The 12,977-nt window shown below is 38.0% G+C and overlaps 1 protein-coding gene across 1 annotated transcript in view; it reads right to left on the bottom strand.

Annotated features, from left to right (window-relative positions):
* Positions 1–12,977, bottom strand: part of LOC112414374 (eukaryotic translation initiation factor 4 gamma 3-like) — a gene marked incomplete at its 3' end in the record, with an annotated part of 147,175 nt that overhangs the window by 19,057 nt on the left and 115,141 nt on the right. The window contains exons 7-8 of the mRNA XM_024766866.1: positions 8,307–8,404; positions 5,618–5,740 (exon numbers count right to left, since the gene is read on the bottom strand). Of these exons, the coding sequence (XP_024622634.1) occupies positions 5,618–5,740; positions 8,307–8,404 (221 nt within the window). The remainder of the gene's footprint in view (positions 1–5,617; positions 5,741–8,306; positions 8,405–12,977) is intronic.

The raw sequence follows: 12,977 nt of genomic DNA on the forward strand, positions 1-12,977 counted from the left end.
TTCAACCATAAAAATAAATGAAAGCTTGCCCTTTGCAATAACATGAATGGACTTTGTGGGTATTATACTAAGTGAAATAACTCAGATAGAGAAAGAAATGCCGTATGAGCTCACTTATATGTAGAATTAAAAAACAAAACAAAACTCACAGAAAACAGAACAGATTGGTGGTTGCCAGAGGTGGGGGGTAGGGTGGGAAAAATGGGTGAAGGGGATCGAAAGGTACAAACTTCCAGTTATAAAATAAATAAGTCATGGGGATGTAATGAACAGCATGGCAACTCTAGTTAATAATACTATATTGCATATTTGAAAGCTGCAAAGACAATAGATCTTAAAAGTTCTCATAAATAAAAAATTGTTTTTTGTAACTGTGCATGGTGACAGCTGTTAACTAGACTTATTGTGGTCATTTTACAATTTCTACAAATATCATTACGTTGTACACCTAAAACTAATGTAATGTTTATGTCAATTATACCTCAGTAAAAAAATAAATAAAAAGAGGGGCTTCCTTGGTGGCGCAGTGGTTAAGAATCCGCCTGCCAATGAAGGGGACATGGGTTCAAGCCCTGGTCCGGGAAGATCCCACATGCCACGGAGCAACTAAGCTCGTGCACCATAACTACTGAGCCTGAGCTCTAGAGCCTGCATGCCACAACTACTGAGCCCGCGTGCCACAACTACTGAAGCCTGCGCGCCTAGAGCCCATGCTCTACAACAAGAGAAGCCACAGCAATGAGAAGCCCACACACCGCAACGAAGAGTAGCCCCCGCTCAATGCAACTAAAGAAAGACCATGCAAAGGAATGAAGACCCAACACAGCCAAAAATAAATAAATAAATAAATAATTTTAATAAATAAATAAAAAGAATAGACAGGCAAGCAGAAGCAAGGAGGTGAGTAGGAAAGTTACTGCTGTTTAGGGGAGATCAAAGTGGTTTAGAGGATAACAGTAGCAGTGGAGATGGTGAAAATGAGCCAGATAGGACTTGCTGATATAATGGTGTGGAATATGGAATAAAGATTTTTGTTTTTAATTAAAAAATTTTTTTTGGCTGTGTTGGGTCTTCGTTGCTGCGCGCGGGCTTTCTCTAGTTGTAGCAAGCAGGGGCTACTCTCCATCGTGGTGCGCAGACTTCTCACTTGGGTGGCAAGTGAGTAATTCTTAAAAGAGTAATTCTTAAAACAGAAAAAAGAACAAGAGGGAGTAGGGAGAGGAAGGAAAATATATAGCTCATTTTAAAATATTAAGTGATTTTACTTCACCACCCCTTTGGAAGTAGACAATTATGGAAGCCTTGCTTATACAGTCGTCCCTCAGTATCCATGGGGGATTGAGTCTAGGACAGCCCGTGGATACCAAAAGCCTCAGGTGCTCAAGTCCCTGATATGAAAAGGTATAGTATTTGCATTTAACCTCCCAGGTACTTTAAATCATTTCTATATTACTTATAATACCTAATACAATGTAAATGCTCTGTAAATACTTGCCAGTGCATGGTAAATTCAAGTTTTGCTTTTTAGAACTTTCTGAAATTTTTTTTCCTGAATATTTTTCATCCCTGGTTATTTGAATTAGCAGATGAAGAACCTGTGGATAGGGAGGGCTGACCGTACAACACCATACACTTATTTTTACCCTGCAGGGTCCAAAATGACTTTCAGGAAGCTGGCACATTTCTTAATGTGAAAACGTTCCTTGTGCCTCACTGCTATCAACAACAGACATATAGCTGAGAGACTTTGATGCTGAGGGAAAGTAACAAAAATGTTCCCTTCTTTCCAACTTAAATATTTAAGGACTAAAAGGGAACTCTGAGATTTCTTAGTATAATCCCTCATATTACATATCAAAAAATAGGGGTTTAAAGGGCTTCACATTCTGACCCAAGGTCATAAATCTAAGTGACAGAGTGGAGACTGACCAGCATCAAGTACTCTAGTATTCTGTCCATTCATGCACCTCTGTCTGTGTACTATGATGATCTGAATGGGCACATATATTACACATATTTCCATATCTTTAATACATCTGAGATATAAAATCTCAAGGAGTTATTCCACAGATCATTTTAAAACTCAGGAAGCAGAACAATTTTAAATTCAATCTACTCTTCAGGACAAAAACAGAAGCAGCAAAAACCTGTTTCTCCTCTCCATTCTCCTCCAATGCAGTTTCTCTCAATTAACTCTTCTTAGCTTGCCTGCTTGCCAAAATCATTCATTATCCCCCTTTTCAAACATCCATGTACACTCCATGTTATGTTTTACTTTATAAATCCCAGTATCTAAGCTTGAAGAATCACCTCTGATTCTTCCCTCTCTAACTCCTAGGGGAACCATGCAATGTGTTTACTTGGACAGTACTGGTTTATGCCTGTTGTCCCAGCAAAATGATTAATAGCATCCCCATTCCTTTCTAAAACTGCCCCAATTTCGATGATAAATTATAGGGTTACCCTTTTTATAATCCTTACTTAGTAACCAATTGCTGGATATTTCTCTCACTGGCTTCCTCTCCTTCAACTGACTTCCCAATTTATCACTAGAAATGGTAACAGTCTCCCTGCACTCAATTTCCCATCTCCAAGTGCCTTTTTGCACATGCTGCCACTCTGCCTGGAATACCCTTCTCTCTCTTTCCATTTTTGTGAATACCAATCTGGGAACTCAGCCCAAGTGGCATCTCTGCTGTGAAGCCTTCAAGACTCCTCCAGTCATTCTCCGTGCCTTCTGAAATAACAATGATTGTAATACTAATAACAGATAACATTTGCTGAATGCTCATTGTGTCCCAAGCTTAAGCAATTTTAAGTATTTATTTAATACTTATAATAACTCTATATGATATTTATTTCCCTTGTTTTTTAAAATGTGGAAGCTAAAGTTCTAGAAGATAAGTAATTTAGCTAAAGTTACAAAATTCAGTTGTGGAACTAGGACTTGAAACCAAGTATATCTGATTCTAAGCCAAACCTTTAAACCTCTCCCCTGTACTATCTCACCTGTACCAAGTACCATTAATAGGTTTCTGTGATCCAACACATTTGAGCCTGTGCTATAAATATGACCCACTTGGTCATCTCTGTGCTGTAATAATTCTCGGTATACATTTCACAGGAGGATCGGTCATATAGTAGTAAGTATCCTCTGTCTCCCTTGAAGAGACTGGGATGAGCTCAATGATAGGGAAAGGGCTCTGCTATTCACATCACATGCAATTGTGACTCAAAGCAGGTACTCCGTAAGGCCAAAAGCAATACAGTATTTACTATTTAGTCATAAATTCTGAAAAGGGTTGTCTCATCTGCAGTCTTACTTATACTAAGACTGTGGTCTAGGATCTATTTAGAATTAGGCCAAGGCTACAAACTTTAGTTTTTAGGTTAAGCCTAAAGGATCTTATTTGGCTGGCATAGTGCTATTTATTAGTAGAATTAGTTGCCGATTAACACTCGCAGATTGATTTCTAGCTTCTTTTGAAACACTGGGTCAACATTTTTACATGACGTAACAATTAGGCACTAATGATTGCTTCCCCTAACCAGGGATATCCTCTCCTACTCTATGTGCACCACTCTCCATGAATTTCTAGAAAACGAAGCCAAGTGTCGGTTGCCATCATCACACTTGCGCTGTTGTTGTTCTTAAGAGGAAAATGAAATATTTCTAGTACATATGTCTGTTGAGAGGCTATATATTCATTCCATGAATTTCATGCATTTGGAAAGACAACAGATCGGTAAGCGTGGATTTAAATGCAAACTACCTAATAAAATAAACTGACGCTTCAAGACAACATTACACCTCAAAAAGAACTACCAACATTATAATAATTGACTGATGACCTTTATCAAATAAAAATGTACGTTTAATGGGCTTTATGATTACCCAAACACATACATTCGTATTCAGGCCTGGGATCCCTGGGGAAAGATAAAGAGCAAAAGGATTCCTGTGACTAAGGACAGAGAGATAACCAGAAGAGGGTAGGATCAAGCTTGGTAAGATTAAAGAAAAACAAACCAGCCCACAGGGAATTAAAATGCAAAAAGATATACTAATATATATTTAATGAGAATTTAAACACAAATCAACAAAAGGTTGTCAACTACACAGTTGGACAGTAACAATATTTTAATTATTGTGGGAAAATACAGACCAAAATTGAACTGCCCCGATCAACTAATCCTAAATTTTCGCTATAGTATGTTCCCACCTAACAGAGCACATAAGTGAATAACTTAAATGTGTATATGGTGCTTGTCCCATGTTTACGCACAGGGACAAGATTAAGTATAAGCCCTGTTCAATCATTCTAGATTTGGAATATCCCTGGGGAAATAATAGGGAATGGTGAAAAGTCCTATTAACAATCATTAATATAACCTTACAATTCATATATCTAGATGGTTACATATTATACTTAGCTAGATGATGGAAGACTGAGATAAAAGTCAGCCAGAGAGTATCATCGTTTCCAAGTTAAACACATCATTATACAAAGTCCCAAGTTTTAGGTCGACTCAAAATTCACAGATTTTCAAGGGGCTCTAAACTTAGACATCTGTTTGTGAGCTCAATTTTTAAAGAACTTTTTTTAAACCTATATAGTGCTACTAAAATCAAGTCAATAGTCTGTCATTCTGAAATGCCTTATATTTGATCATCCATATCACTTGTTTCGTAAACTGGGCTCTGAGAAGTACCTCACCAATCGGCCACAAGAGGGGGAAGCAAACAGATTCCTAGACCTTAACAACTTTGGTTATGTCTGTTTTATATGCTGAGCATTCACTTTAGATATTTTGAAGATTTGAAATCACTCTTCTCCTCTGAATGGTTTAGCAGGATTCAAAGTAACCCCATGATGAAATCAAAATTCTGTCAAACTTGGTGGGGGAGGGGGGGGCGTCCATTTTCTAGTATAGTTTGCTAAACCTCAGCTTCTCCTGGAAAGCCTTGATGTCTAAAAGCAAGAAAGTGAACTCTTAGACGATCACGATAACCACATTCTGCAACAGGAACAAAAAGGTGTTTGACATAACTTGTTAATAACCTTTGTAAATAATTAAAGAAGACACCCTGCACTCAAGAAGCTCATTTATGTAGTACTAAAAAGTAAGAGGTATACCTATAATACATTTAAATATGCTCTGAATAACACAGGCAATCATCTCAAACACAGTTCAATAAAAATGTTTAAATTCTCAATTTTAATGTTTATATTATCACAGAGTGTAGCATTTAACTCCTAAGACTCCATATTGAAAATATAAAATACTCATTTAATGATGAGGTTTCCATAGGAATGCAGCTCCTTTTGGTACCATGCAATAATAGTTCATTAGGAAGAGTTCATTAGGAAGAGTGGCAGCAGCTATGCTCTGAATGTGAAGACAGAGAAATATTACCAATAAAAAGTTGGAAGTTATAACAGTTTACAAAGAGAAACAACATGTCTGTTTAAATATCATTTAGATATTCAAGGCTATGAGACAACTGACAGAAAGGAAAAATACAGTCAAGTGGCTATAGAAGAAAGAAGAGCTCAGTAGAGGTTAGTGAACAAAAAATACACATCATCATCCACCATGGCACATTCTGTCTTACCTGAGGAGGAGTAGGTGTGGATGTGGGTCTCCCTATGGGTGGAGTAGGATTTCTGCTGCCACCTCCAGACATAATCTCCTCTGTTATGTCTTTACCTCCCTGGTTTGGATCTCGAATTCTTATCTATAAGGTTACAAATAAGATGGCATATTTATAGATGGGTGCCTGTGAAGTAGATTTATAGGCATATGATGCATAAAGATGCAAACTGGGAAATCTGTCAAACATCACAGTTGACAATCACCACATTTGACTTGATTTCAATCACGGAACCAGAGGGGGTCATTCAAAAGAATTTAGGCCATTAGCTCTGACTTGAATTAATTAGCACAACAAGCTAAAATGAAACCTAGTTGGAAAATTTTCTAGGTCAAAAAGGCAAAGTATTAACACTTGTCTTTTAAGCAATGCCAAATTGACTGATTTTATTTATAATGCTTAACATAAGACAAGATTCATAAAAGAGTTTTAAAATATGGAAGTTACTATCTAAAGTTTTAAAGCCCTTAAATGGTTCTCTAACAAAATGTAAACTATCCATATCCTAGGACTCAGAAACAGGGATTTATGTTGCAGATAACCTTGTGCATGTATGTAAATATGCTCACTGCAATACTGTTTTTTTTTTTCCCAGCAAAGACACAGAAAAATTCTAAAGGCTGATCAAGAACATAGTAGTTAAAACTTTACGCTACAATATGTGGAACCTAGAAAAATCGTACAGATGAACCGGTCTGCAGGGCAGAAATAGAGACACAGATGTAGAGAACAAACATATGGACACCAAGGGGAGAAAGTGGCGAGGGGCGGTGGTGGTGTAATGAATTGGGAGATTGGGGTTGACATATATACATTAATATGTATAAAATGGATAACTAATAAGAACCTGCTGTATAAAAAAAAAAGAAAATTTATGCTACATCCTTACAATTAAATACCAAACAGCCAGTAGAAAAAATGAGATTGATCTACATGTACTAATATGGAATGACTGTCAAGATGTATTGGTAAATGAAAAGATGCAAGATACAGAACAATGTGTATGGTCTTCTTTTAATTTTTTTGAAGGCTACCTATGCATAGACGTCAGTGGAGATGGTGCTATAATGGAGGTGGAGTACCTGGGTCTAGGCCTTCCATCCTGGGACAGTGCTGAAAGCCCCCCTCCGCTTGTCATTAAATCTAGAGCTTATCAAGCTAGCCTTGGCTTCTTGATAATGTCAAAGAATTCACTAATAAAACCATTTGTATCTGGAAGCTTTCCTGGGAGTAAGTCTTTATTAAGATTTCTACTATCAGCTATTTTTTCAGGTACAGAATCTTATGCTTACTATAGTTTTTTGGGTTTTTTTAAATTAATTAATTAATTTGTTTATTTTTGGCTGCACTGGGTCTTCATTGCTGTGCATGGGCTCTTCTCTAGTTGCAGTGAGCAGGGACTACTCTTCATCGCGGTGCACAGGCTTCTCGTTGCAGTAGCTTCTCTTGTGGTGGAGCACGGGCTCTAGGTGCACGAGCTTTAGTAGTTGTGGCACACAGCCTCAGTAGTTGTGGTGCACGGGCTTAGCTGTTCTGCAGCATGTGGGATCTTCCCGGACCAGGGCTCAAACCCATGTCTCCTGCACTGGCAGGCGGATTCTTAACCACTGCAACACCAGGGAAGTCCCCTACTACACTTTTATGTACTGTTTTACAATTCATTTATTCTACTTTCTTCTTCAATAACATCTATTAATACCGTGTTCCATTTTCATTATTTTCTTTATTAATTTTTCTGCATTCTGAGAGTGTTCTTCAAGTCCAACATCTACCATGCTGTGTCAACATTTCCACAGCAGTTTCTCAACTGTAGTGTCATGATACATTGGCATGTCATGGTTATTATGATGTGTGCACAAATAATTTGTCTCTGATAAAAAAAGAACCAAAGTTCTGAACCTCATAAATTTTTATTAAATGAGAGTACTTGCAAGAGTATTGCTATGATCTCACTCCCACCTATTTTATTTGTGTGAATGTGGGAATCTCTTATAAACATCATTCATTTTGTGTGTTCTGATGGATAAAAGATTGCAAGCCACTCTTCTACAAAATATTCTGCAGTGCGTATTTCATATTACTGTACTCTAATTCTCTTGGGCCTGCCTGAATAGATAGAGGCAAAGTCTCTGTAATTTATTTAAAACAATTACAATACATTTTCTAAATTCTGCTTTCTGTTTCTTAAAATAAATATATTCTATAGGAAAGATTTTTCTTGCTGTCCTTAATACTATGCCCATTTTCTCTTGTGCTATTTTTCCCCTGTCAATTCATATTTGAATATAGAGCTGACTAGGACTAGAGTTAAAGGACAACAAGGATGTGAGAACCGAGCTCAAATTCCTCCCACTTAGTGAGACTTTAGAAGGTTAAACCTTCCTGTTCTGGAGCTGGATGGCATGTTGTCATTTAGCATAGCTAGCTCAGTGCATGTTGAAAATTGATATTAAGCAAAGGGTACTTGCAACATCTAATTATCTGCCCATAAAAATCCTCCAAGTCTAGTGGTGAGGATATAAGGGAGGAATAAAAATTGGCAGTCATTTGGGAACTAAGGTGAATAATTATTACAGCTGTGGGTAAACTTATTTGATAAGTAAATGGACATTCAATTTTAAAGTGAGAAAACTTAATGAAGATCTCTTACTGTTTTTTTCTCTCTCTTGGCTGGAGGGGGCTGCTGCTGCGTAGGCACTATGATAGGTGCTGACTGATACACTGGCTGACTTGGGTAAAAAGGCGCTCCTAAAGAATTAGAAAAGAATGGAAAAAAGCATTCAGTTATTTTGTCAACCACTATAAGACTAGTAATGGCACTGTAAATCTAGACAATTAGTTTAAAAAAAAAAGTAACAGACAAAAATAAGCATTCGTCTTGCTCAGCTCTTTCCACCAGCTCCCCTCCAGCTACTGAAGTGGTCAAGGAATGATTCCCAAACAGTCATAAGCATCTATCTTTTCTTCAGCATCCACTATAAAGACAACTAAATAAGCAACTCCTGCAGACTGCCACCAGAGTTACTGCTTTAAAAAAAAATCTATCCTGGGGGCCCACTGCCTCCAACCGTGATTCTCAAACAAAGGTTTGTGTGGATATGTCTTGTGTGTGGGTTTGGTCAGGGGCAGGAGAATATATCTCATCATCTTGGGGGTTGGGGTGGTCTAATTCTTCTCCTTTACTTATGGAGAACCACTGCCACTGGGAGCTACGATTTAGGTTTGGTGAATGTCCTACTGTTGGGGCAGATAACAAGCAGCCTAGAGATAAAAGTCCAGCCACCAGGAATCCAGGTTCCAAACAACATTTTCTACCATTCTCAAACTCCACACCTTTGCTCTAAGGTATAACGTATTCCTATCCCTTGAGTAACATATTCCTATCCCTTGAGTACACCAATCTCTTCAACATTGTTCATGCCCATGACTATACTGCCCTTCTGCCTGAAATTAACTTCTTCTACCTACCCACCTCAATGAATCCTTTTTAACTTTCAAAACTTTGACTATTGTTATAATTACTATTAAACCAGAGTGCTTACAGCAGAGGTGGTAAGATGGGGTGAGATACTGGATATTTTTGAAAGTAGAACCTCCAGACTTGCTAATGGATTGGATGTGGGTGTGAGAGAAACACGTGTCAAGGAAAATCCTTAAGGTCTGTCTGAGCAAGTGGAAGGATGGAGGTACTATTTACTGTGCTATTTATTTATTTACTGAGATGAGGAAGAATACAATTTAGGGCAGAAAAATTAAGAGCTCAACTTTGGACATGTAAAGTTTTGACATTCTTATTAGACTTTCAAACAGAGATATCAAGTAGGCCAAAAGAGACACAAGTCTGGAGTCGGTGAATAGGTATCCATTTTGGAATTAGACTATATGGAAGTATTTAAACCATGAGACTGGGTAACTCAGGAAATGAGTTCAAACAGAAAAGAAGCCCAAGGACTAAACTTTGAAGCACTCTATGCTGTTTATTTATTTATTTTAATAGTGACCTTTTTTTGGCAGCACTGCATTGCTTGCAGGATCTTAGTTCCCTGACCAGGGACTCAATCTGGACCCACAGCAGTGAAAGCACAGAGTCCTAACCACTGGATCACCATGGAACTCCCAAGGCACTCTATGTTGTTTAGATATGTTGCACAGATATGAAGAAAACCCAGCAAAGGAGATGAATGGTCCAAGAATGGGCAGAGTGCTTAACTATGTCAAATGGTACTGGGAGATCAATTAAGATTTAGCAAAGTAGAATTCACTGGTGACCTTGACAAAAGTTGTTTGGGTGCGGGTGGAGGTGTGCATCCTCGTCTGTCTTCAGAAAATGAAGACAGTGAGTACAGACAGCTCTTTTTCTTATAAATCTTAAAGGGGGCTTCCCTGTGGCGCAGTGGTTGAGAGTCCGCCTGCCGATGCAGGGGACGCGGGTTCGTGCCCCGGTCCGGGAAGATCCCACGTGCCGCAGAGCGGCTGGGCCCGTGAGCCATGGCCGCTGGGCCTGCGCGTCCGGAGCCTGTGCTCCATGACGGGAGAGGCCGCGACAGTGAGAGGCCCGCGTACCGCAAAAAACAAAACAAAACAAAAAGTCTTAAAGGAAGCAAAAAAATGGGCTATAGGTGGACAAAAATATGAAGTTAAAAAAAAAAAAATTTTTTTTTTTTAAAAGATGGGAATGAAACAATATACCCGTATGCTGATAAAACTAATCCAGCAGAGGGAGAAAAAAAGTGGTAATGTAGGAAAGATACAAGAGAACTGCTAGAGTAACAGCCTTAAATGGGTACATATATGATGGGTGCACAAGTGATGATTAGCCTTTAGTGGGAGAGATGGATAGCAGTCAAAGTAACAAGAAGGAAAGAAATGTGTATGAAGATAGTTAATACTGGTAAAATCCTTGGTACTTTAGTAAAAAGTCAAATAACGTAGGCTCCATTATCACTGTCATCATCGACATCTTCACCATCCCCACCATCATCATCATCATAATCCTCAAGTGGAAATTTCTCGGAAGCACTATGATTTGCAGTATCAGAACTCTGCAGGTATCCATCAGGTTTCGAGAACCAGATTTGGAAAAGAACTAAACAGGGCTGATGTAAGCAGCATGACTAGGATTTGAATAAATTCAAAGACAAAAACACATTAGCTATCCTCTAGTAAGTGAGCAAAGTATCATCAAAACAGAGCTCAAATAAACAATTCTATACTACCATATTATGTCACTAGCTCCAAAACTCACAAAACAAACCCCTAAAATTGGTTTCAAATGCTGTTACACAAGCAATACAATTGGCTCACCTTGCCTTATTTTTTAAGCTAAGTGAAATAAGATCCAAAAGGTAAAACATAAAAAAAAAAAAATCAGATTCTTCTAATGAATCAGTTCTGCATCAACATGATTGGGGCAGAGGCTGATGTATAATATATGCACAATAAATATCAGCTGAATAAACCTGGCAGAATAGGACAATCTCAATACAGTGGGGAGTTAAACGCTAAATTAGTAAAACATTTAGTCAACTATGGACCCCAGCAGAGCAGGCCTTCTGCCCTACCAAACAATAGTTTTTTTTTTTTTTTAAATAATCGAATCCAACTTCTTACATAGGCAGGGACATTTAAAACATTTATTTTATTCTATTAAAAATGTGAGTCACTTTTGCATACCATTTATCAGGCAAGTTACTTACTGTCTCTGGAACTCTTATTCATGGGATGAGTTAGGTCTGTCTAGATCAGGAGGCCCAAATTCAGCTTAATACCATTTATTTTGTAAATAAAGTATTATGGGAAGACACCCACAAACAACACTTTATCTATTCTCTATGGCTGGTTTCCCACTACTATGGCAGAGCTGAATGGTTTGGGTTAAAGGTGGGTGTGGGGATGGGATCCTAGTTCTGCAAAGCCTGAGATATTTACTATATATGGTCCTTTATAGAAAAAGTTTGCTGACTCTTATTCTGTATCAGTGGTTCTCCTAACCCCAGTCTATATAAAAGGTGCCAATGATATATGGCAAAATATATACAATAATAACCACGAAATACACACACAACTACAGGCTTGCCAACTTGACATTTTTGGAAAGGACTGTTCCTTTTTTGAAATTATTTCAGTCTTACTCTTTTGTTCTTAAAACAGCCTTCCTATAGGAAATGATACAATAAGTAGCAGTTCACTTTAAAAGTCTTATTGGCAAAATTTTAAATGTAATAGTCATCTATGCTTCTTCCTTTATTTTGCTTTACTTTATACTTCACTTGCCCAGGATACTGAAAGATCTGGGAACAACTGGTCGAGTCAATATTTAGATTTCATCTCATTGGCAAAACCCCAAGCACAAACATCACACAAGTAAGTTCCTGAAAGGCAGGGAGAATACCTCAACATCTACATTCCACAGAATACTTAGCACAAATGTCTTACACATTGCAGGTCTTCCAAAACCTTTCAAAACTTTCAATTTTCCATAGAAACAAAGATAAATATAGTGGTTAAATATGCAGGCTGGCACATAAAAATCAATTTATCCCATAATATACCCATAATAATAATGTATTGCCGCTCTGCAAAAATACAATCAAACTGAATTTGAGGTGCCAAAAAAGTTTCCCACCTACACACACTACGGGGAACAACGACTTCCTCAGCTCTTATGAGCTGAACAAGGTGCCCAAGCCCCCATACTCAGGAAAAGAGTGGAAAGAAGATGACAGAAGGAAAGGGAAATGACATGACAGAGTGAGAAAAAAAGGAGAGTATACTGGCTTGAAGTAAGAGAGAACGGGGCCATCTACCACTGTAAATTCTCAATCTTTTCTTTCCTCAACATCACTGCCACCATCAACCACATCCCTTTGCTCCCTAAACTATGTTTTTCATCTTGGGCGATCACCCTCTAGGGTTGGCCTGGAAATAATTTCAGTCTCCATGAGGTATTTCTCATGTAACAGGCATCAAAATATTTAAGAAACACTGACAAGAGAAAAACTGAAAAGCGACACTGAGCAAATACTATTCATTAGTTATTTTTTTAGTTATTTTTCCTCAACACTATAGAAACACTGCAAAAATTATACAGAATTCTATGATCCTAGTTACTGAAATTCAATGTAGTTAAGAATATTTTTTGAGAACCACTGTTCAAAGTTTAAACCAAGTAGGGGAGTAAACTGTTAGTATGCAGGAGTGAAGTGCAAAGTTAAGGATGAAGAAATAAGAACTTGGGGGGGGGGAAGCCCACCCAGCTCACAAACTCCAGCAGTAGAGCAAGAAGGAACAAGTCTTGGATTCATTCCTTGCCAGTTCAGAT

This window comes from Neophocaena asiaeorientalis, unplaced genomic scaffold (genome assembly GCF_003031525.2).
Source record: "Neophocaena asiaeorientalis asiaeorientalis breed wild unplaced genomic scaffold, Neophocaena_asiaeorientalis_V1.1 scaffold79, whole genome shotgun sequence".
Taxonomy (NCBI): domain Eukaryota; kingdom Metazoa; phylum Chordata; class Mammalia; order Artiodactyla; family Phocoenidae; genus Neophocaena; species Neophocaena asiaeorientalis.